Source organism: Mercurialis annua, linkage group LG5, assembly GCF_937616625.2.
Source record: "Mercurialis annua linkage group LG5, ddMerAnnu1.2, whole genome shotgun sequence".
Classification (NCBI taxonomy): Eukaryota; Viridiplantae; Streptophyta; class Magnoliopsida; order Malpighiales; family Euphorbiaceae; genus Mercurialis; species Mercurialis annua.
This window is the reverse complement of record NC_065574.1, coordinates 4,267,139-4,292,395: the sequence shown is the minus strand read 5'-3', so window position 1 is coordinate 4,292,395 and position 25,257 is coordinate 4,267,139. Positions and strand designations below refer to the sequence as shown.

The 25,257-nt window shown below is 29.2% G+C and overlaps 2 protein-coding genes and 1 non-coding gene across 3 annotated transcripts; 1 reads left to right on the top strand and 2 right to left on the bottom strand.

Annotated features, from left to right (window-relative positions):
* Window positions 1-973: 973 nt before the first annotated feature.
* TRNAS-GCU (transfer RNA serine (anticodon GCU)) lies at window positions 974-1,055 on the bottom strand. Its single transcript has one exon. It is a non-coding gene; the product is annotated as a tRNA-Ser (tRNA).
* A 2,495-nt stretch (window positions 1,056-3,550) lies between these two features.
* LOC126683097 (uncharacterized) lies at window positions 3,551-4,072 on the top strand. Its single transcript, XM_050378930.2, has one exon. The coding sequence runs from the start codon at window positions 3,627-3,629 to the stop codon at window positions 3,999-4,001; it is 375 nt and encodes a 124-aa protein (XP_050234887.1). The 5' UTR covers window positions 3,551-3,626; the 3' UTR covers window positions 4,002-4,072.
* A 15,898-nt stretch (window positions 4,073-19,970) lies between these two features.
* Window positions 19,971-24,101, bottom strand: LOC126680759 (uncharacterized). Its single transcript, XM_050375937.1, has one exon. The coding sequence runs from the start codon at window positions 24,099-24,101 to the stop codon at window positions 19,971-19,973; it is 4,131 nt and encodes a 1,376-aa protein (XP_050231894.1).
* Between the last annotated feature and the right edge of the window lie 1,156 nt (window positions 24,102-25,257).

Here is a 25,257-nt window from a genome sequence, read left to right as displayed (position 1 = left end):
ATTCCCGTCATCATCATTTGTTCGTCGTTCATTAGTGAAGAAGGAACAGCCCCATCGCCTCCAACCCTGTTTGTTGTCGCTTTGAAGATGAAGATGGCTTTTTATATCTGCACCCATTTCATCAAGAGCAGCAATTGGGTCTTCGTCGGCAGTGTCAGCAGCTTGCATCAACGATGGTGTGAAGGTGGGTGTGAAGGGAGGTGAAGAAAAAGTGATAGATAATTAGGTTTAAATGAAAAAAGTGTGATAAGGTCTCTAATATTTTGTAAAAAATTAATATGATATTTAAATGTTTAAAATTTTAAAGATTAATTGAAAACTAAAAATCTTTTAAGTGTCAATTTGAAGAATGAAACAAATATAGAATATCTTTCTAAACTTTTTTCTATACCAATTGGAAAATCACACTCAGGGGTGAGAGTTGAGAAGGAAAAGTTTTGACCCGGTTTGGTAAAATTTGGGGTTTCTGACCCGATTTGGCAAAAATTGGGGTTTTTTGACTGCTTTTTGTAGGACTCACTCTTTTGATTTTTCGTGCCAACTTGAGAGGGTAAATTGCTCCTTTATTCCTTTTTAGATAAATATTAAAGAGTAAAAAACAAAAATACATATTTATCAAGCAAATAATATTTTTTTGATGAGATGTACTTTTGAAAATTAAATGGTTTTTTTGCATGGATAATTTTTTGGTTTTCTATAAAAAAAAACCTGAGTCTTGGATAATTTTTAGTCGATGCTTGGGCTTGCTGTGTGCTCTAATGATCAAATATGGAACACAAAGATAGGTCTTTTTCGTGGGGGTTTGAACCCTCAATTTTTCTCAAGCCGTGATTTGTATGGTTTAAATTTGAAAAATGCATACTAATACTCGCTAATCTTTGATAACAACTAATATAAAGTAGGTCTACTCTAATTAAAAGAATAAAAAATTGTTGGGAAAAAAATAGAAAAACTAATGGGAAAAAATAAATATCGTCGCCTGAGAGATTCGAACTCTCGCGGGGAAACCCCATGTACTTAGCAGGCACACGCCTTAACCACTCGGCCAAAGCGACTTTGTGTTCTGATTGGCCGGATTTATTAATAATTATAAAGGGGTAAAAGTGAAAGACATCTACATTTTGAAATTCGGTTTTGGAGAAGGTTTTGATGGACGTGTAGAGCACAATATAGGCCAATGCTAAATTATCACTCATAATCCCTCATTTTCTCCCCCTATTTCCTATGAAGTCTTTTTGCTTTATTTTATATTTAAAATATCTCTAATTTTTAAATCAGTATACTTTTTTTTAATACGTATTTGGTGTTCAGATCAATATTTGAGGCAAAAAATACTAAAAATTAACTGTAAGAACTCTTTTTTCAAAATGAAATAAAAAAGATTAGTAAAAAAAAGGTGAAATGTTAGAATTGTGGATGAAAAATTCTCCAATTAAACAACTCGTAAGAGCGTGTTCATAAATTTTATATGATGGAGTCCAATCCAATTCATAAATAAAATATAATGAAAGAAACTTTTTTGTGTATGTAATGTCTGTATCTGAATAAATGTTTCACTATATTTGTTTAATGAAAAAAACAATTGAAAAATAAAATATACAAATAAGTATGTAAAAGACTAATTTAAAATTATACGGGCGGGTGTCTTTGCTGAAAATAGTTGGAGATGCAAATTTTTGTTTTTCTAAAGAAAAAAAATTCAATTCTAAATTACACCTTAATTAGCATGAAAACTTATTAATTATAAATTTTTCTTACAATTTACATTTTCTGATATTATTTTCTAATGTGATATTGTCATGGCTTCCACTGTAGTTATGGTTAAGGCTACAGTGTCACCATGGTAACCATTGTCTTGACCTCGACTGTAGTGTTGGTCGTGGCGGCTTCTAAAAATACATCGCTATTTTACGATTAAACTTTTTTTTGATCGCGACTTATATTACGGCCGTAGTTCTTTTCATGAATTTTTTTGTTCTTTTATTAATCGGAACTTCATAACTTCAACTTGTATTAATATAGGCATACATCAATTCTAACAATATATATATATATATATAATTGACATTATAAAGAGATTAATAAAAGATGAATACTTGGAACTCGACCATCCATTCTGTCTGTATCTAGTTCCCCACATGCTTCAAATACTTTAGAGAACATAAATAAGAAACTTGGTCTAAAAGTTTGGCTTAAGTGTAAATTTAATTTATATTCTATAGTATATAGACCTCGAATTGGTTGTATAAAAAGAATCCACAAGTCTGTTACTGAATTCTGGATAATTAGTAGATGTAATGGCGTCTTGATCAATGTGGAAAATTAAAAATCAATTGATGTTAATTGTAAATCTATCTATTTTCAGTACATCACATGGCTAGATGCTAGATATTACTATCCTAAGTATTAAAATTCATTGACCAATTCATATGGTTCAACTTTAATCTATAATGAATTTTTATTTTTATTTTTATTCTTTTTCTTTAATTTAATTTAATTTATGAGTAGTGGGGTTGCAGGATTATAATTTAAATTGGTATCAAGAGCTAAATATTTTTAAAAATTATTTGGAGAAATATGAGTTACTTTGTATTTTTTTTTTATGAATATGAGTTAATTTATTTATTACTATGATCAAAATGCTCATATGGCCATATTGACCCGTTGCGTTAAAATTAATAATTAATTACTATAGTAAGAAAATTAAATAAATATTAACTAGAAAATTAAATAATTTTTCTAATTTAAGAACAAAAAAAAATAATTTGAAAAAGAACCGAGTGACATAATTTTTTCTTTAATGATGATAAATTAATTATACTATGAAACAAAATTGATGTAACTTATACCAACTTAAATAATACTCCCTCCATTATGTATAAATATAAAAAAAATCACTTTAATTAATTAGTTGTAATTAATTTATTAAAAAATTACAATATTTTTATTATTTTAAAATGAATCATTACAAAGTCACTATATTTAATGCATGTATAATAAGATTAGAGGGATATTTTGATAATTTTATTTTTAAAATTAATTTTAGATTTATGAGTTAATAATTTAGTCCATCTATAAACAGTTTCAAGTGCCAGATAATATATAATAAAATATCATGTGATTGTTAGTTGCTAAAGGTCTATCAGAATTAAAAAGTAGTGGCAAACACTCTATTTGTATGCATATTCTTTTTGCTTAAATTTCTCATTCATTAATTGCAACGCTAAGAAATCAAAATCAAAACCAAACCATCAATTCGGATTTTATTTTCTTTTTAATCCAAACTTGGTTAAATTATATTATTTTAAAATATTTTTCCTATAAAAAATCGATCTAGATAAAAAAAATTATTTCACCTTATTCAATATTAACGCTCATACGTTATATACGAACCCTGAATAATTAAATATTAAACTATTTTATATACTATCTTTTTCTAACTTTATTTTTTTGAATACTTAATCGGTTGGGTCCAAAAATAACGTTTCCGATATAAATTCTTGAAACCCACCTAAATTAATAAAGAGATGCATTTATATCCTTATAGTCAACTTTTTACCTCTAAATAATATACTAATAAATATACCTAAAACCTCATTCTCTTTCATTTCTCCCCATACTATCACATGGCTCCGAATGAAGAAACTCCTATCAACAAAGCCACCCAATCCCAACTCATCACCACCTTCCGGTGTCCGAATCGTCGGAGAATCTTTCTACGTAGGCGTAAACTACCCACGTTACGCCTCGGTGGGAAAAAGTCCGGCAGAGGTGTCTCTCTATTGCGAATGTTACGAAAGGTGAGATTAAGATGGCTGAAATTGCAATATTGGTGCATGCTAAAAAAGCTTAAGGAGTATTATAGTAATTTGATTAAAGATGTAATTGAAGGTGGTGCTATTTTAGACTCTTATCAACAGAGACTTGGTGTTCCTGTCATGGCTTTCAATTTCTATCCTTCTGTGCCCGGACCGAACCGCCCTCGGTCCGTTTTTATGTAGAAATTTTCTCATTTTCTTTTTGTTGATCTTCCTTTTTATATATGAATATATATAAGGTTATTATTTCTTCATATTTTCTTCTTTTTGATTTCATATTCTTATCATATTGATCATGAGAACATGAAAATTGTAGTTCATAATATATTTTCTTGTTATGTATGAGTGGTGGTCAAGAATCAAGATCAAGAAATGAAAAACAAACAATTAGAGTAGTATTTTCTAGGGTTTGTTTCAGATCTCTATTACATCTTCTTGGAATGAAATGAAATAGTTTGAAAAATAAGCAAATATTATTATGGTGATAGAGTAGCTTGTTTAAACAGGGGACAATCATGACTTTTTTTTCCCCAGTTGATCGAGCTTTAGCTTCTAATTCAACTGTAATTTTTCGGAAGTCCGGACTTAATATTGAATTTATTATAAATTTATCCCTATTTTCAAAAAAATTACCTCTATTTAAAAAGAAAATGATTCTTAATGTCAGACACCAACTTTCAAAATTTTACAATTTAAAACATTGAGTATTTTTTTATTAAAATATTGCTGATATGGATGCCTTAATAATGTATATTCCGGCGGCTATATTTGCATTTCTTTAAATTGAAACTTATTCGGTGTTTCAAATTGCAAAAAAAATAATAGTTTATGGCTTAAATTGTCAAAATCTTCGTGTTAGAATTGCAGAACACCTAAATTCATAATTTTTAAAACAATTAAGTCTGTCAACATTGATTGATCTAATCTAACTTTTAACTAGTTATTTGAATGGTAAAAAGTTAAAATTTTGTTTTAATAGAAAATAGTTAAAAATTATATTAAATTTACAAATTTTGTTATAATTGATGATTTTATTTTGTAATTTAATCCCCTTTTTTTTCCAAAAATCTTGCAATTTTGTTGTAATAAATTGAAAGCAGGAGAATTCAAGTCCATAACTTGATGTATTTCATGCCCAAATTGAGATACAAGTTGCCCAAATTGTGTAGAAGAATTAATTTTATTAATTAATTTGTGGTTTTTTTTTATATAACGGATAATTTATAGTACTAAGGTTACACTTTGCATCAGATTTTAACTTCAAGAAGACATGTAATAAAATTTTAAATTACCAAGCCCTAACTAAGCATTCAACTAATATATTTTCTTTTCGGTATAAGGATGGAGGCAAAATTCTAAACCAAACTATTATATAAAATTGGTACCTTAAATTTTTGTGTGTAAATCATGCATGAGCCAAGAAATGAGGCCGTCACGGAGCAACATGCTCAAACTAACTAATTATAAGAAAGTCATTCAAAGAGACAAGGGGATCTACCCCTTGAACACAAAAAAAATCTTTCAAATTATTTAAAAAAAAAAACATTTAAGCTCTTTTAATTATTTTTTGGCTATGAAGCTCCTAATATTTTTAAATGATGCAAATAAATTTCTACGTTTGAGAAAAAATATGCAGATTTAACTAAAAATGTAAAGGGTTAAACGTCCGAAAAATAAACTAAAAAGATTTAAATGTTCTTTTTAAAAGATTATAAAGACTTTTTTGAACCATTTAAAAACATTAAGGATTTACGTGGCAAAAAAATAATTGAAAGAGTTCAAGTGCTCCTTCTGAATAACTTGAAAGATTTTTTTTATATCCTTTTTCATATTTAACTTTAACTGATTAATTTCGTGTCGTTGGATTTGATTCTCTTACTATTTTATCGTTTACATAAATCCTATTCGACTTAAATTCAAATTAGTCTTCGATGATATACTAATCGATTATCAAATGATTAAAAAACTGATACTGATCACTAAATGTGTTTAGATACATAATAATTAAAAAAAACTTAATAATCAAATGTTCATCTAGAGATTAAAATATACTCCTGTAGTCCTATAGCTAAAAATTTGGAGACTTATTAATTTGTCTTAACCAATGTAAATAAAATTGGTATGTACTTATTAATTATTATACATCAAATTGTCAAAATTGTCTTATCTTGAATAGATATTATTCAATTTGTAATTCTGAGATCATCCTCAACTACTTTGATTATCTTAATTTCCTAGAAAAACATCATACTTTTATTTTAATAATGTAACAATACATTTTTGGATTATTGGTGAAATAAGACTTTCAACGTATATGTAAACAGGACATATAAATTTATTATAGCAACTAAAAATTAATAAAAACGAGATATATAAAAACATACCACTAATTATGTGTGAAAAAAAAAACCCTAGCCGTCTCTTTCTTTTAAAAAAACCTCTCAAACCTAGTAAGTTTTCTTCTTCTTATTCAATTGGGGGGTGGTTTTTGACCATTTTTGGCCAAAAATCACCTCACCAATCTCTCAAATTTAGTTTTTTTTCATATTTTTTATCTTTAGTTTTTGAATAAAGTTTCTTTCTTGACCAATTTTGGTCTAGATATAGAAATTATTTTCTATCATAGTATTTTGATTGAGATTAGATTTAATCTAATCGAAATTAAAAGTAGTTTTTTTTCATCTTTGGAGATGAAATTGTTTTTTGCGGTGCAAACGACTTGGATCTCTGAAATAATTATATGCAGCATCTTACGACGGATTTCATCAAGTACATGTATGTTTTGCGTCAATATCAATGTTGTTGTTAATCTTCAAGAGAACAGATGTATCACAGAAGATGTGATCAGTCGTGCATTCGAAGTTAGACTTCCTTAGAACGTTCAATAAATCTAGATTTTATTATTAGATCTAGTTTTAGTCTACAAATTTGGGTGACCCTTGGTGGTTAGTTTAGCCCTAATCGATGACTGTATTTTTACAGATCTCATCATCTTTTCTAGAGTAGTTGACTCAGTATATTGAGAAACCATTCATGTAATTTTTGTTATTATTAATGGAAATTTTAGCCTTTGTTAAAAAAAAATATCATATGATGATTAATTATTTAAAGAGAAAATAACTCCTGAAGTCCTCCACAAATATTATAATTTACACTTCAATTTTACATGTTTGAAAATTAAACGATATTGATTCATCAGTTTTATTTTTATCAACACTGTAGTTCATCCTTTCATTTTATATGTTAGTCAAATGAGTTAAAAAATTTAGAGATAAATTAATTTTTAAAAGTGAGACGGAAAATTATTGATAGAAATAATAATGGAGAGTTACATTATTTTTTTTGATTTAATTTTTTAATCCGGTTAACTAACGCTAAAAATGGACAAAAAGACTAAATTATTAATGGAAATAAAAATGAAAAAAACATATCGTTTGCTTTTCAAACAACAGAGCTATATATATATATATATATATATATATATATATATATATATCGCCCCATAGTAATTTACTCTTATTTAAATCACAAATTATCGATTTCAAATACGTACAGATGTATCACAGATTGCGATCCACGTTTTGTATTGGACAAGAAAATTAAGTAGAGATTTCACACGCAAAATTAAGAGATCTTGTCGAGGGAGCATATGATTAATTTATTGTTAACCAATTTTGTTATGAAACTCTGACTCGTTGAATTAAGCTAAATGACAATTGAAGATTAATTAATTACTGAATTGTGCATGTTGTAAAAGAAAACGAAATACATCTCACAACATGTAAATGATTGTTACATCTTAACGGTACACATTTATCCTATTTAAGAAATTATATATTCTATTCTATAATATTTCATTTAAAAAATTCATTTTTATTTTTAAAATTTATTCTTTATTTAGTCATTTTAAAAAGATTTTATAAAAAAAAATTCACTATCATTAATATGAACAAAACATGAAAAGACAAAATAATAAACGTGTATGTAAAAATAAATTGAACTTCAAAAATAAAACAGAACAAGTATTTTTTATTTTATCTTTTATCGATAATGGTCTTATAAATTGTGTTTAGACATATAATAATAAATTGAAAAAGGAACAAAAGAAGAGCTTTTTTATATAAAAATTAAAATACGATATAAATTTTTTAGATGGAATATGAAAAAAAATGTCTCTTTTTAAATGGGACAGAGGGAGTATTATATAATATGTATACTCAATAGTCATTTACTATATTATATTATACAAATAATTAAATTTATTAAATTAATGGGAGGAGAAAACAAATATAAGTATAAATTTCACTAAGCTATAAAATTAAAATTAAAATTAAAATTTTGATTAAGGTTTTGAATTATATTCATATGCTTTTGTGGGTCTGAGAAGATTTTAAGACTCTAAATTTGATTAAGATTTCAAGAATAGAGCTTTGCAAATGCAGCATTCCATTCATACTTTTAATTAATTAATGGTTAACCAATCCAAAATAACTTAATTTTAGAAAAATGTGCTCTAAATAAAAAATAAAAAGATATATGTTTTTTAAAAAAATTATGTATTTATTTTTTACTATAAAAAATATATTGTAGGTACATATTTAATATCTCTAAGATACATTGTTGATACATTTTTAATACATTTCTGATACAAACATAAAAAAAATACATGTTGAGAGAAAATATTTTAGATATTGAATAATTTTAAAAAATATATATATTTTTAAAATATTTTGGCCGTTTTAAAATTCTTTTTGAAATTTTCTCATTAATTAAGGTGTTTACATAAATACCAGAAAAAGTATAAATATTTATAAAAATACTGTCTGCCTTTTGTTTAACAAAAATACGATTTTTGATATAAAAAATATGCTTTTTTGATAAAAAAATACAATTTTGTATATATTAGTCTTATTTTTGTATATACATCCTCTAATAGTTAATACTCAATAAATTAATAATTTTAATAATTAATAAAAAAAGTGAGGGAACCAAATTCGTTCCAGGTCGGATAATTAATAATTCTATTATTTAATAATTAATAAAATTTAAAATATATTCTATAGGAATAATAATTATTAGAGAGATTTTTCTAAATAAATATATAATAATTGATAATTTATTTGGGGCAACACTAACCTTAATTCATAAAGTGTAAGCTGAAATACCATCAAATTATGACTTTCTTATTCGTTTGAGAAATTTCAAGAGAAGTTATTTGATAAACAAATAAAAGTAAGTGAAACATCTCTAGTACATAAAAATATTAAAAATTATTTTACTTTATGAATATAACTTTTTAATAATTATTTTTTGGTTCGATATCAAATTGATAATTTTTAAATTAAATATAAAATTATTTTTTTTGAACTGAGTGATTGTAAAGTGTGTTAGTTTTTTATAAATATAATATTAGTATTAGGCCCATTAATGTATATGCTTTAAAATATCTTTATATATTTTATAATTTTTTTTATACAAATTCAATAAATTAATAATTCTAATAATTAATAAAAAAATTATCCACCATGTATATCAGTTATTAGAGGGTCGACTGTAATCATATTTTATATACATTTAGTATAATTATATATATAATTCGTATTTTTATATATATTTAGTGCAAATCTGAAACTTCAGATCTAATTTCAAATCTGAACCTACAAATCATGGGATTAACGAGCGGAGGAGGAGGGGGAAACAATGATGATGTGGCGAGCGAAGGATGATAGCGGCTGAAAGCAAAGGAGGACAGTGGTCGTGGTGGTAAATTTATAAGGTGAATAATAATATTAGTGCTGGGTGTTAACGGAAGAATATAAAACAGAATAATAATGTTAGTGGTGGGTGTTAACGGAAGAAAATAAAATAAAATCAAAACTTTAAGAGATAAAGAACATAAAAAGTAGAAAAAAATAAAAAATTAAGTCAATATTTTTGTACACTTAAGGTTTGGTCCAGTTAACCAAGCTCTAATGATATGTGTATGAGGTTGAGGGTTCGACCCTCAACACTCATGGATCTATTTAAAAAATGTCTAACATTAACTCCCGCTAACGATTAGAGTAGACTGTCTTTGACAAAACAAAAGTCAATATTTTTGTAAAAATAATATTTTTATTAATATTTTATATTTTCGTAATAATGTACTTTTTCCATTAAAGTTATGAATGTGATCACTTACCATTAAATTTAGAGTAAATAACAAAACTATTCAAAAAACATAAGAAAATAACAAAAATGCTAACTTTGCTGAAATATTACATGAGCACCTCAAAAAACTAAAACTTTACCTTTAATACCTACCCAATGAAAATGCAACACATGGCACACACAAAACAAATAAAAAAAAGGTCAAAACGCGTCAGAATAGGTCGAAAACGCGTCAGAAACGCGTCTGACATGCGTCTGATACGCGCGTCAGAATTGTGGGTCAGTCAAGCGTCAGTTTTCCAAAACTATTCAAACATGTATCATTTATGTATCTGCTATGTATCAAGGATATATCTGATTATTATTTTTTCTATTTCTAAAACAAAAATAAATAAATAAATAAATTATTAATATGTATTATTTATGTGTCTTTAAAGTGTATGTATAATATATTTTAAATTAAAAGATATATGTATCACGTGCTTTAATTAAAATTCACGCATCAAATAATATTAATAACATTTTGATATGTTACTATTCACTATAAATTGAAGCATGAAAATAATAAGTTATGATTTTTTTTAACTCGACTTTTTATCAATATAAACATCTTTATATACATGTGATATACAAAAAAAAGAACTAATAACAATATTTATCTCCTTCATCAAATTCATCGCCATTGATAAAAATACTATATATATTATTAATACGTATTATTTATGTGTCTCAAAACTATATTATTAATATGCATTATTTATGTATCTTAAAAACTATTCAAACGGACACAATTTACTTCATGACTCTTTTCATTTGCCAACTCTAATACATTACAACCACTACTATCCACGATATATCAGAGATCTATCGATAATTTATCATAGATCTTTCAAATATGTACAAAAGATGTGTCAAATATGTATAGTATTTGTATTTGTGTTACATATTTAACACATTGAATATATAACTTACGAGTAGTTGAAATTTATCTATAACATATATTAAAATAAAAAATATGTCACATGATCTATAAATAGTATAAATTATTTATCAATGATACATGTTAGGGATATATTTATCATGTTTTGATTATATATGAAAGATGCATCTAAAAATACATCTTAAAACATATATATTTATGTAATATATATTTAAATATTTTTTGAACTGTTTCTGATATGTATTGATGATGTATTTGAGATGTATCGAAAATGTATAGGAGATGTACCGAAAATGTATCTTGCAGGCATTGAGGTACCACCATTAACGAGAAGACGCATATTAAGGATATATGTATCATGTATAAATTCTATATTAACAATTTATCTAATAAATACATCTAAAAAACATGTCAAACACGTTTGATGAATTAATATATATTTAAAAATAAATGTATTTGAGTTGTTTCTGACATGTATCTGATATGTATAATATATGTATCTGATATGTATAGCATATATATCTGAAATGTATTGAAGATGTATCTCGAAGACAGTCACATACTATTAATAAAACTTATTGAAAAAATATATCTCAAATACATCTATGAAACACATTTGATACAATATCTTTTTCTTTTTTTGAATCTTATAATTATTTAAAATAGCAATATAAAAAACAATTTATTCACATCTTAAATACATAATAATACATCTCAAATACATAAATAATACATATAAAATATAATTTTAATAATACATCTATTTATTATGCATCAAATTAGGATGAGTTTTTCTAGCAACAAGAAATTAGCATAAGTGAATAGATTCCAACTCTTAAAATCTATATAGCACTGATACATATATTGTCCACGTCGTGCTTTGTATTTTTCAGTTGCTTCTCCTCAATAATTCCTAATTGCTTTTACTCTGTTCACATCATAACATCAAAAAACGTGTTCTCTAAATCACCAAACATTACAATAATTGATAAGAGATAAAAAAAAGCACAAATCTAAGAAATAAGAGCTGAACTCAGTAATATTCAACAAACATTTACAATTATCAAATCAAATGTAATCAACATTTGAATAATAGATTTCTACTTAGTTTACCGCAATACATGTGTTTGTTGAGTAAAATGATATTCAATTCATTTATCATAGCAAATTAATGGAGCAATCTCCTGTGAAAAAATAACAAAGTTACAATATCCCTTTGTCATTCATGATTGTCATCTATGGCAATCCATTAACTTCTCGCTAAAGATATTGTTGAAATCATAAACTGCAAATAAAAATAAACACGTGAGAGAAGTTAATAAACAATAATATACTAATAGATATCGCACAATGCATAAAAAATAAACATCTTTTAAATAATATAAAGATAGTTATAGTAATTTGAGAAGTAGTTGCCCATCATCATCACTTAATTAAGAAAAAGCTGATAAAAAATTAAAGATGTACAACTAAATCTAAATGATTATTTAAATAAGATGCACAATTTTCATTGATGGCAAAACTGAAAAAACCTTTGCACTAAAATGATATAAAACTATAATCTTAAGGGCATTTTCATAACTTTTTTCAACTTCTCAAATAACTCAGTATTCACACTCACCATTACCATCTTCATCATTAATCTCACCAGCTCTTCCTCTGTAACTCAACACAACCCAAAAATATTTTATCTCTAGACCTTTAAAAAACTAACAATGATAGAAAAATAGTAAATTTTAATACCCAAGAACCCAACCTGTACTTTGCCAATGATTTTGATAGTAATTGTTACTCCTTATTTTTCTACATGGTCTACCCATTTTATAAAAAATAATTTAAACGTTAAGCAAAAAAAAAATTGTTCGAAGTTAAAAATTAAGGATAAAAAGAAAAAGAAGTTGATCTAAATAAATTTGAAATTACAAATGTGCATGTCAATAAAAGTAAGAAAAAAAATTGAAATTTGAAGGTTAAAATAATTATATTTATTAAAAAAGAGAAAGAAAATAAAAGAATTAATGAAAATTGGAATGGAGAAGAAGACAACAAATTGTACATGTGTTGTTCTTTTATTTATTTTTTCAATTAAGTTGCCCACATGTAAGGAAAGGAAGAAATATGTATGTAGTGTAAATAATCACCGTTGTCAGCTCAGTGATATAAATAAAAATTTAGCATTAATGAAAATAAATAGGTTGCTTAGCATATTTGTAATAAAAGCCCGCATATAGCCCACATATGTAATTTTCTCTTAAATTTAGGCCTTTTAAGTGAAGTTGTATGCCAATTCGGGCCAAGTACATCTTGTGGGCCTTAATGTGTGTTTGACTCAACATTAGTGATAGATATAGTATAACGGGCTTTTTATGAAGAGAAAATTAGGATAAATACTCTATTTTTAAAAATAATTTGATTTCCTACCTCAACAAGGAAAAGATAGAGAAAATACCTCACTATTTTAATGTTTTTATTTTTTTACTCTAACACCTATTTATATTATAATTATACCTATTTTTTATTATTATTTTACTCTAACTATATTGTTTCCACTTTTAAGTGACAACTGTCACTTATTTTCTTTTTTTCTCTCTCCTTTTCTCTTTCTTCTTCATTCCATTCCTTTTCTTTTTATTCTCTGTTCTTTTTTTTCCGCCATTCTTTTTTTTCTTCTTCTTCTTCTTCTTCTTTATACCTTCTTCATTTTTATTCTACTTCTTCATCGTTAATTCATCATTCCGCCGACTCTCCGCCATCATTCCGCCGCTGCTCAGCCGTTTTTCGTATTTAATTTTGGCGTTTTTTTCTCGACTCGTGATGATTGATACGATTGTTTAACTTTCAGATCTAAATAAATTATTCTTGAATTTTCTCAATTTTAGATCTAAAAATCTGCATTAAAAACGTTTTTATACACAAAAATGATTTTCTAGAAAAAAAACTGCTTCTGATTATCATATGAATATCATCACTGCATTATCATGCAAGTATCATAACACTGCAGAAAAAATCAATTTTTTTATTAAAAGACAGCGTCTGATTATCATGTTGTTATCACCACATTATCATAACATTATATGATTATGATAAGGTTATGATAATACAATGTACGATAATAATAACTAGATGATAATGAATTATAGTGAGATTATGATAACTGGATGATAACGTACGTGAAAATATAATTATAAAAAGATTCATGACACCAGTATGATAAAAAGATGATAATAAAATAATAAAGTTATGATAATAGTATGATAATATGATACATATATGTAAACAATTTACAGAAAAATTATGATAATAAGATGATAATGTAAAGATAATAGTATGATAATATGATATCTGTATGAAAAAATAATTACAAATTTTTGATAACGAGATGATAATGTGAATATAATAGTATGATAATATGATACATGTATGAAAAAAATAATTACAAAAAATATGATAACAAGATGATAAAGTGCAGATAATAGTATGATAATATGACCTTATTATATTTCATTATCATACTATTTTCTCCACATTATCATCTCGTTATCATAATTTTTATGTACCCTTTTTTCATATAGGTATCATATTATCATACTGTTATCATAACTTTATTATCATGTCATTGTCATAACATTATCATTTAGGTACAACAATACATTATCATCTCGGTATCATATGATTATATTATGATAACGAGATGATAATAGTGATAACAACATGATAATCAATTTTTTTGTAGAAAATCTTTCTTTATGCAGTGTTGTGATAATAATATGATAATACAGTGATACTCATATGATAATCAGATACTATTTTTTTTTATATAAAAAAATCATTTTTTTCTGCAGTGTTATGATAATCATATGATAATCAGATACTGTTTTTTGTGCAGAAAATCGTTTTTTCATCATAATAACATTTTTTCATGCAGTTTTTTAGATCTAAAATTGAAAACAAATTCAAGAGTAATTTATTTATATCTAAATGTTAAAAAACCGCAATAATCACCATGAATTAAAGAAAAAATAAAATATGAATGAACAATGCAGCGACGGTGGAGCAATGAAAAAACGGCGGCGAAGCGATGAAGAAACGGCGGCGAAGCGATGAAGAAACGGCGGCGAAGCGATGAAGGAACGGTGAAGAAAGAAAAATGGAGAAGAAATAAAGAAGAAGAAAGAAGAAGAAGAAGAAGAAGAAGAAGAAGAAGAAGAAGAAGAAGAAGAAAAGAGAGAGGGAAAAGAGAGAAAAAGAGAGAAATATTAAAAATATGACAGTTGTCATATGATAAGTAAAAATATATACTTAGAGTGAAAAGTTAATAAAAATTAGGTATAATTATAATATAAACATGTTTTACAGTAAAAAAATAATAGCATTAGAATGATGAGGTATTTTCTTTATCTTTTCTTTATTGAGGTAGGAAATCAAATTATTTTAAAAAGTAGAGTATTATTCTAATCTTCTCTTTTATGAAAATATCTATTTTCAGCTTAATGTTTATAAAAAAACGTTTTATTTTTATTTTATAAAAATACACTTTTTTGATAGATTATTGGTAAACAACTGTTAGGTAGATTATTGATAATTGACGTATTTTTACAAAAAAAAATTAAAAATATTTTTACAGCAATAAAAAGTTAGAGTGTATTGTTGCAAAAATTTCAACAATAAAAAAGCGTACTGGATAAAGGTAGCCACGGTTCATAACACAGAGCCGCTGGATCGCGGTTCAAAAAAATAACCGGCACGAAATTGTCTAAGTGACGGTTCTTTTCCGGTTCGGAACCGGTCGGTTCCGGTTCCGATTCTGGGTTACATTGTAGTCGGAAAAAATTTGAAAGTAAAATTAAAACTTAATTACAAAAAAGTATACTTTAAAAATAAAATAACACGCGAGGATAATATTAGAAGAAAACAATAAAATAAAATAAATTTATGAAATATTATATTAACCAACAAATTGGAGTAACTCAAGGGAGTTTAATATCCGGTGATGCTATAAACGAAAAAATTGAAAATGTGGAATTTTTTTTATTATTACGCCTATTTGATTTGCTAGCTAAACTAAAATTTTAATAGTTAAAATGAATAACTTAATCAAATTTTATTTAAATATTTTGGTCCAATACTGCATACTCTTTTATTAACTATTACTCTAAACCTAATGTATTAAATAAAGGAATGCACATCGAGAATCATATCCTAATAGATAATTTATTTTATTGGCAACGGGATCTGGTATTACTATTGTTATGAACTGATCAAATTATTAAAATAAGAGCTTTCAAAATAAAGTATTATAAAAACTGTTGTGAACTTTTGTGTTTGATTAATAGTACTAGTTAATTGCTAAAGTAAACATCCTTAATAATATCTAATCGCAATTGTGAATTGTCCATTTGCTTTTGATTCTAGCACATGGTTTTTCCATAATCAGCAATTGTTTAAACTTTTAATCCAAGTTGTATGATGCAAATTTCACATAATTATCCTATATCAAATCAAATGTCCATTGATAATCCATCGTCAAGGAAACAAAAGTGAGCAATGTTAGGCTGTAAAAACTATTTAGAGAAAGATTTAACTTTATATGTTAAAACTAATTATTTAAAAACTCTTTTTTTTTCTCATTTTTTTTATTTATAGTCTAGTTTTTTCAAAAGCGTTTATTCAAATTTAATTTCAATGAATACATTTCAATTGTATCCAACTATTAATTTTTATTTTTCTAAAAGAGTAATTTTTTTTAGTTATTTCAACAATCGCAATCTAATTTTAAAAATATAACATATATAAAAAATTAATTTCATCAATTATAATTTAATAGAATATTTTTATTTAAAAAAACAATCGGAGTGTTTTTTTTTAAAACAATCAGCCGAAAATAGATAATTCTGTCAAAAGCTCTATTTTTTCTGTGATAAGTACTTATATCTATGCTGGAATGGGACATTAAAAACATGTGGAAATTGAATTTTACAATATATGATTTATAAAGCATTTTTAAGTGTTTGTTCCACTAGACAATAAGTGATTTAATAATTAGAAAATGATATTGGTGGAGGCAATTTGTATTCTTATGTTTGGACAAAGTGAAGCCAGATAAATTTTTAAGGAAATGAAACTAATTTCTCCTTCCACTCAATAAAATTTCAATTATTTTTTGAATAAATGTATAGTTGGAAAGTGGTCCATCATTTTTGGTTTAGTAAAACAAATGAAACATCCACAATTCTTTGTATCTATGCATGATTGATGTGGTCTTCCACAATATAGCAAGGTGTTCTTTGGTTACTTATAAAAGTTTGGTTTAGTTTGGTCAGTTCAGTTTAGTTTAATAAAATTTAAAATTAAATTATATTTTAAAAATAAAGAAAATTTAAATAAAAGCGGGCTTGTTATGGAAAATTGATGTCCGATATTAATGGATATAAAATTAGGCCGTCAATTGATGGACTTAGTAAACAAGCTAAAGATATGATTTTAAAGGTGTATGGTAATTTGAGACTTTAGCAAAGCTCGATATGATCAGTGGTGGAACCACGGAAGGGTCAGGAGGGTCGGCCAACCCTTTTGGCCGGAAAAAAATAAAAAAAATAACAGCTTTTTTCATGTAGAACTGTCCCCCCTACAAAACCGCCCCTACACTTATAAGGGCGGTTAAAACCGCCGCTACAAATGTTATTTTGTCTATTTCACCTATTTTTCCGTCATTTTGTTTTTCTAATAGCTGTCCATAAAAATTTCGACTCTCTTGAATTCGAGTCCTGATTCCGCCACTGGCATCGATTCAGACAGTTTGTTATTAGTGTTTTGAGCTTTCATTTTTATTTTAAATCACATGTAAACATACAATAAGTCAATATTGATCTTTATAATGTAAAATAAAATACATTAAACATCATATAAGTTTATTTTTAATTCGAACAGATCCAATATGATTTTCTACGAGTTTGAACCCGATGTGAAATATCATACTGTTCGAGACTATAGACCGGAAGACCGAAAGCTAACTAAAGAGACTCTGCACTATCCCGACACAGACTTAGCGAAATGATTTATGCATGTTTGCTACCGGAGCATGGCTGATAGTTGGAGCCGGTGGCTCGTCAAGGTCTCCAAATCTGAAATGTCAATGAATGTCAAGATAAATGTTGGTACATATTAATGATTAATTGACCAATTGATCGCCATTTTTGTTTATAGGTTCATCTTAACCTCTAGTCATTTGAATAGTACAAATTGATCAACCAATTTCTAAAATTTTAATATTGTTTGATTAATTGAATTTTAACCCATAAATTTTTAATTTTTTTAAGAATTATTTGCAATAATTACAATTCAGCTTGTTAATTTATTTTGAAATGTCATTTAGTCCTAAATTTGTGTGTGTATTAATCATACCAATATAATATAAAATGACTTTTGATGTTCAATTTTTCGGTTTGAAATGGTAAAAATTAAATCAAAACAAAGATCAATATTTTTAATTATTCATATCCAAAAAAAAAAGAAAAAACTTTTTTCATCCATTTTAAATTTTTGTTTGATTTAGATTTGTTTAGTTCTTTTTGTAAAAAAAAATATTTAGTTTAATACCATCTAAGAAGTTCATATCATATTTTATGTATTAATTTATATTGAACTTTTATTTTTATCCATTTAGTTATTTAAAATATACATGTTATTAAGTGCGATTTCACTAATTAATAGGAATAAACAAGGTAAAATAGAAAAAGTTATATTTTATTAATTTTGGTACAAAATTCATTCGTCCCTTCTAAAACCGGACGGAGGAAGTAATATGGTTTGGTTTTCTCTCAACCCTAATTAATGATATTAATTTGTAGGGTTAATATTTAAACAAATTTCATAATTTTCTTGCCATATATAAAAACGGCCGACTGTCCCTTAAAAGTTCCCTCTGGTAACAATTCTCTCCCGTACCATGAAACATGTTTGTTATTTCTTTTTCTTTTAGCTTCTGGTCAAACTTTTTCTTGACTTTTCAACAGCCGAAAAATGAAAATCTCGCCTCAATGTGCATTACTAAGACTTATCCAAAAACAGCCGTACCAAACGCATCACCGTCCGTTGAAATTTGACGGAAAAAAATCGAATAACGGCTGCACATATTTTTGATGAACTTTGTTCAAATTGGACAATTTTTTTTTTATTTTTAATGTTTTAAGTAAAAAATGTTACAACTCCAACTTTGTTAATTGTTATTACTTTTAAATTTGAGAGAGTGTTGATTTGCGTTGTTGATTTGTTTTGTGATAGTTTTTGTTAGTTTAAAATAAATAATTATTTTACTGTCACAAATTCTTTAACTTTTCTAGTATTTTAGCCCACCAATTGCGTTATTATCTTCTCATAAAGTTCTTTAACTTTTGTAGTAGTATTTTACCCAGCTAATTAAACTTTTTTATATAAAAATTATCTTCTATCGATTTCCAACAGCTATATTTAGACTTAATTTAAGAAAAACATAAAAACATATATATAGTAACCTAATAAAAAAACAAGATTCTTGAATATATATATTGTATTGCTCGCCAATGATTTTATAAAATAAAAATTACATAACTACTCTAGTTATATTAGATATAAATTCTTAACTTTACCGTAAATATTTATGATTTATCATAAGACAAACTCAAAATGTGGATCATAGTTAAAATTAATGTCTATTATAAACCCTTTTTATATAATTGGGGTAGAGGAAATATTTATGGGAGAAAATAAACTCACGACTTATCAGATTGTTGACTAGGGCTTATACAATTTGTGCTATAATTCTTTAGTATTGTTTATTATATATTAACCTTGTATAGTAGTCAATGTAGTCATATGAAAGAATAAAATTGTCACCAAGTAATATTAGGATACTTTTTTATGTTGAAACAATATACTAGATTTTACTATGAATATTGTTCACTAGATCAAGGATCGCACAATATTTTTCTGAACATACACTCTTCAACATCATTCCTTTTAATTTTCCATATCCAAAAAATGAATGTCCATACTAATTTTTTTTTTTTTTTGAAGGGAAAATTTCATTAATAGAAAGCTGTTAAATCAGCCAAAACATATTGATAAATCTGTGGTGGGACAGAACTCCACCAAACAGAATAACTACTATGAGTAGTTAAAGCTAATCTAGCTAAATAGTGAGCAACTGAGTTTGATTTCCTGCTTGAGAAGGAGATTCCTACACAGCAGTTATCAGCCATCAGAGTTAAACAATCTTGAACCACTAGACTAACATCATTACAAGGCAAATCGGAGATGTTGAAGTAATCTACTACAACCTTTGCGTCTGATCGAACTTCGAAGGGAGTAAGATTTGCTTCTTTTGCCAAAGTAATACCATCACAAATAGCTATTGCTTCACCTAAGCAGACTTCAACATTCTGCTCATGCTTGTAGGTAGCAGAAGCTTTCACATTTCCCAGCCAGTCTCTGATAATCACTCCTGTACCGACTCCTCCGTTACCTTTACCAAAGGCTGCATCAACATTAACACAATAGAGCCCTGCTCTAGGAGGAACCCATCTGTCATCCATGTCCTTTCTCAAGCCAGAAGAACCAAAGCTACATAAATTCATTTCCTCAGCGCGAGCATTAGCAAAATCTGTAACAAGAGCAGAAGCCCATTGGAGGACTTGGTGAGCAGGTTTAACATGATTTCCAAAGAGAATCCCATTCCTGTTATTCCATATAAGCCAGAGAACAACAGAGAAAATCATAAAATCTTCTTTCTTAATCGAGTTTCTAACCTGCAAAAACCATTCCTGCAAATTCATGGAAATATGTGGCTTGATATGGCAATATAGGGCCCAAGATTTCCATATATCTTTAGCTGCGGGGCAGAGCCATAACGAGTGCAAAGTAGATTCAGCACATTTCGAACAAACTGGGCACATTTCATCGATTTGCATACCTCTCTTCAATAAATTAAGCTTGACGGGAAGCCAGCCGTTGTAACATTTCATCAAGAAAATTTTGATTTTAGAAGGAATAGAGAGGGCCCAAAGAAATTTCCACCAGCTACTGAAGGTATCAGAATTTGAGGAGGTAGGGTGGTCTTCCATAGTCATAGCCATTCTATAACCAGATCTTACAGTATACAAGCCCTTTTTGTCGTAATGCCACCTCAGAATATCAACTTGAGGGGTTCTAGGAAGAGGCATGTTGATAATTTGGTCTGCATCTCCAGGGAAGAAGAGCTCCCTAATAGTGTCCATTTTCCATCTTCCATCTGTGCCAATGAGATCCGAAACCCAGATAGGGGAATGAGGTTTTGGGGGGCTGATCACTTTGAAACTTTTCTCTCTGGGAAGCCATCTATCTTTGTAAATCTGGACACTGACACCATCTCCTATTCTCCACCTGCACCCATTTTCAATAATGTCTTTCGCCCACATGATGCTTTTCCAAGTGAAAGAGGCATTCCTTGGAACAGTTGCTTCCATGGGAGATGTATCCTTGAAGTATCTTTGCTTATAAACCTTAGCGAGAAGGCTATCGGGGCAGGTTATAATCTTCCACAGTTGTTTAGCCAAGATACTTCTGTTGAAAGCTTCCAGATCACGGAATCCCATCCCACCTTGGCACTTTGGTTTGCAAAGAACACTCCATCGAGCCCAATGAATTTTCCTACTCTTCGCACTAGTTCCCCACCAGAACCTAGCGCAGATTCTTTCCAGCTCAGCAATGAGTGATTTGGGCAGTTTAAAACAATTCATAGAGTAGGCGGGGATAGATTGAACCACTGCTTTAATTAGGATTTCCTTGCCTCCGCAGGAAAACAGTTTATCTTTCCACATTTGAAGCTTCTGGTAGACTTTCTCTTTGATGGATTTGAAGCTTTCAGCCCTGTTTTTGCCCACAGTGGAGGGCAAGCCGAGGTACTTCTCGTGGCATTGGACCACCGGGATTTGAAGAAAGTTCTTGATCTCATTCACAGTTCTGTCCTGCGTACATTTACCAAAAGACAAAGCTGATTTGTCAAAATTAATAAGTTGACCAGAAGCCTTGCCGTAGGTTAACAGAATCTCTTTAATGGCACTGCATTCTTTCAAACTGGCTCTACAGAACAAGAGGCTGTCATCTGCAAAGAAAAGATGAGAGATCTGTGGGCAAGATCCTCCAAAGTTAATGCCATGAAGGGCTTTATTAACAACAGCATTATTGATCAGAGCAGATAAGCCTTGGGCACAAATGATAAAAAGGTAAGGGGATAGAGGATCCCCTTGCCTCAAACCTCTACTGGGTGTGATGTTTCCTTTAACAGAGCCATTAAGTAAGAAGGAGAAACTAGTAGAGGACAGGCAGTTCATGATTTTGCAAACCCAAACACTGCTAAACCCAAGCTTAAGCATCATAGCTTCCACAAAAAACCACTCAACTCTATCAAAAGCCTTAGACATATCAAGCTTAAGAGCTAAGTGATTTTTAAATTTGCTTTTAGAGTTTTTAATGTAATGAACACATTCAAAACCTAACAGAGCATTGTCAACAATTTGCCTCCCAGGAATAAAAGCACTCTGAGAGACATCAATCACCTCATTAAGAACTCTTCTAAGTCTATTAGCTAAAGTTTTAGATACAATCTTGTAAATAACATTGCAGAGACTAATAGGCCTGAAACTAGACATATTAACACACTTCTTGACTTTTGGAATCAAAGCAATAATGGTTGCATTAACAGGGCTAATCAAAGCATTATTATTTAAGATTTGTAAGCAAACCTTGCTGATATCCTCTCCAATAATCTGCCAGTATCGTTGGTAGAAGAGTGCAGGGAAGCCATCTTCTCCAGGAGCCTTTGTGGGACTCATCTCCTTGAGGGCTTGCGTGATGTCATTTTTGGTAAAACTAGAGCAGAGCATAGAGTTACTCTCTCTGGAAACCGTAGGGGAGACATGCTTAAGAACTTTTTCAAGGTCCTCTTCAGAAGGGTTAGAGGACTTGAAGAGTTCAGAAAAATAATCTTGTATCACAGCTTCCATGCCTTTTTCATCATCTTTCCAGACTCCATCCTTGTTGAAAAGTCCTTCAATCGCATTCCTTTTAAGTCTTGCAGAGGCTTTTCTGTGGAAGAACTTGGTATTTTTATCGCCATGAGCAAGCCAACTGACTCTGGATCTTTGTCTCCATGCAACTTCCTCTTGCCAAAGCAGGTCATTTAGCTCACTCTCCACACTCTTGATCTGCTCTACTGGAACCAAGTCGTTAGAGGCAAGAAGGGCATTCAATTTATTCTTTTTTATCACGATGCTATCCTGAAGATCCCCAAACTGCTTTTTACCCCATCTACCAAAAGCCTGGGCACAATTTTTCAATCTTGTAGGCAGCAAACAGGGGCTGCTCATTTCTCCTCCAGAATCCCAAACTTCTCTAACAAACTCATGAAAGTCAGCTTTTTTACACCAGACTTCCTCAAAGTGGAATCTTGTGTTTCTTCTTCTTTTGTGCCCATCCTTGTTCCTTCTGGTTGAATTCATCATAACGATAGGGCAGTGATCAGAGCCGCCAAACTGCAGGTGATAACAGCAATAATTGGGAAAACAAAGCTGCCAATTCAAGTTATGCACAAACCTATCTAACCTTTCTTTGATAATAGTATCTCCTCTCTTGCACCACCAAGAGAAACCCAAAGTCACATCACCTGAATCTTTCAGATTACAAGATTCTAAAGCTTCTTTAAAATTGTTCATCAGATATTGGGGCTTCAAGAGACCTCCCACCTTCTCTTCCTGACATAAAATTTCGTTGAAATCCCCTCCCACAAGCCAAGGGACATCATACAAATCGTTGAGCCTGTTGAGCAGAGTCCAAGTGTGAACCCTTTGAGAAGCTATTGGGTTGCCATAAATACCCGTAAATCTCCAAAGAACATTCTTTTCTTCAATTAAACAGTCAATATGAAATTTAGAATAACTTTTGATTGAAACCGATCCTGTACACTGCCAAAGAAGGGCTAACCCTCCACTTTTGCCTTCACAGTCAATGCTAAAACAGCTTGCCATGTTTAACTTTTGGCGAAAAAGCTCCATCTTCGCCGTAGTAGATCTCGTCTCCATCAAGAACACAATGTTGGGCTTGATTTTGTTTACATGCTCGCTCAAAGATTTGAACGTTCGAGGGGAGCCCATCCCCTGAACGTTCCAACATAGGGTGATCATTGATGTCGGCGGTCCTGCTGAGCAGGAACCACCGCTGGTAAATTGTCATTTTCAGTTTCTCCGTCTTCGTTGATTCTTTGAAGGGCTAAGAACCCTTTGATTTCTTCCTTTTCCAAACCCTCAATTGAAGCTTCATCTCCAGAGAAAAGATGAGTTGTGTCCTTCAACGACACCGTTCTATTTTTTCCTTGCTTTTTTATTTTCTTTTTTGGGCTGAATGACTTTTTTGGTTTATTGGGCTCCTTTCCTCTAGACCTGGCCCGAGGAACAGAACAGGCCCCAATATCTGATTTGAAATTCTGTTGTAGAACATTAGATAGCGCCAATATTTCCTTCCCCTTCGGTTCTGTTTCCTTATCTACCTCTATCTCAATCAGATCTTTTGTTCCCAGATCTCCTCCTGGCTTTCCAAAATCATTCAAATTTCCTGCCTCTTTCAAATTTGAATCATTTGCAATCCCTGATTTCTTGGAAGATTCCATAACTGAAATTCCAGTCAACTTTTGCACTGTTGTCACCGGAGTTAATGTGTTAGCAGTGTTAATGGGATTTCCGGCGTCGTTTCTCATACGTTTTCCTTTAAACTTCATACCAGAGACAGGCCCTGCTCTAATCAAATCTGAATATTTGTAGCTTAAAGGACATACACCTTTCTCCTGACTACATTCCAACAAAGGATGACCCAGAATACCACATCTGTAGCAGAGATCAGCTAATCTCTCATATCTCAGAACAACGGAGACTATAGTTCCTTTGGAGTCAGTTTTAACCTTTAAACCTCGTTTCAAAGGTTTTGTGATATCCACCTGCACTCGAACTCTGATGAACTTCCCTAGACAATCTCCTGTTGCTCCATGATCTACCTCTTCCACCAGTCCAATCTGCTTTCCCAATGACATACCAGCTTCAACAGTTTGACACATCAATGGGAGATTATGGATTTGTACCCAAAAGGGCACTAAATTGAACTTCATGGTGGTATGATCACCAATACCTTCGGGAGCCTCAAGAACTATCACATATTCTTGATACTTCCAAGGACCTCCCGCCATAACTCTTCTTTTGTCCTCTGCAGATCCAAAATGAAAAACAAAGATATTGAATCCAACATTCTCAACCTTTACAGGTTCTTTGGTTCTCCACGCGAAATTCACAG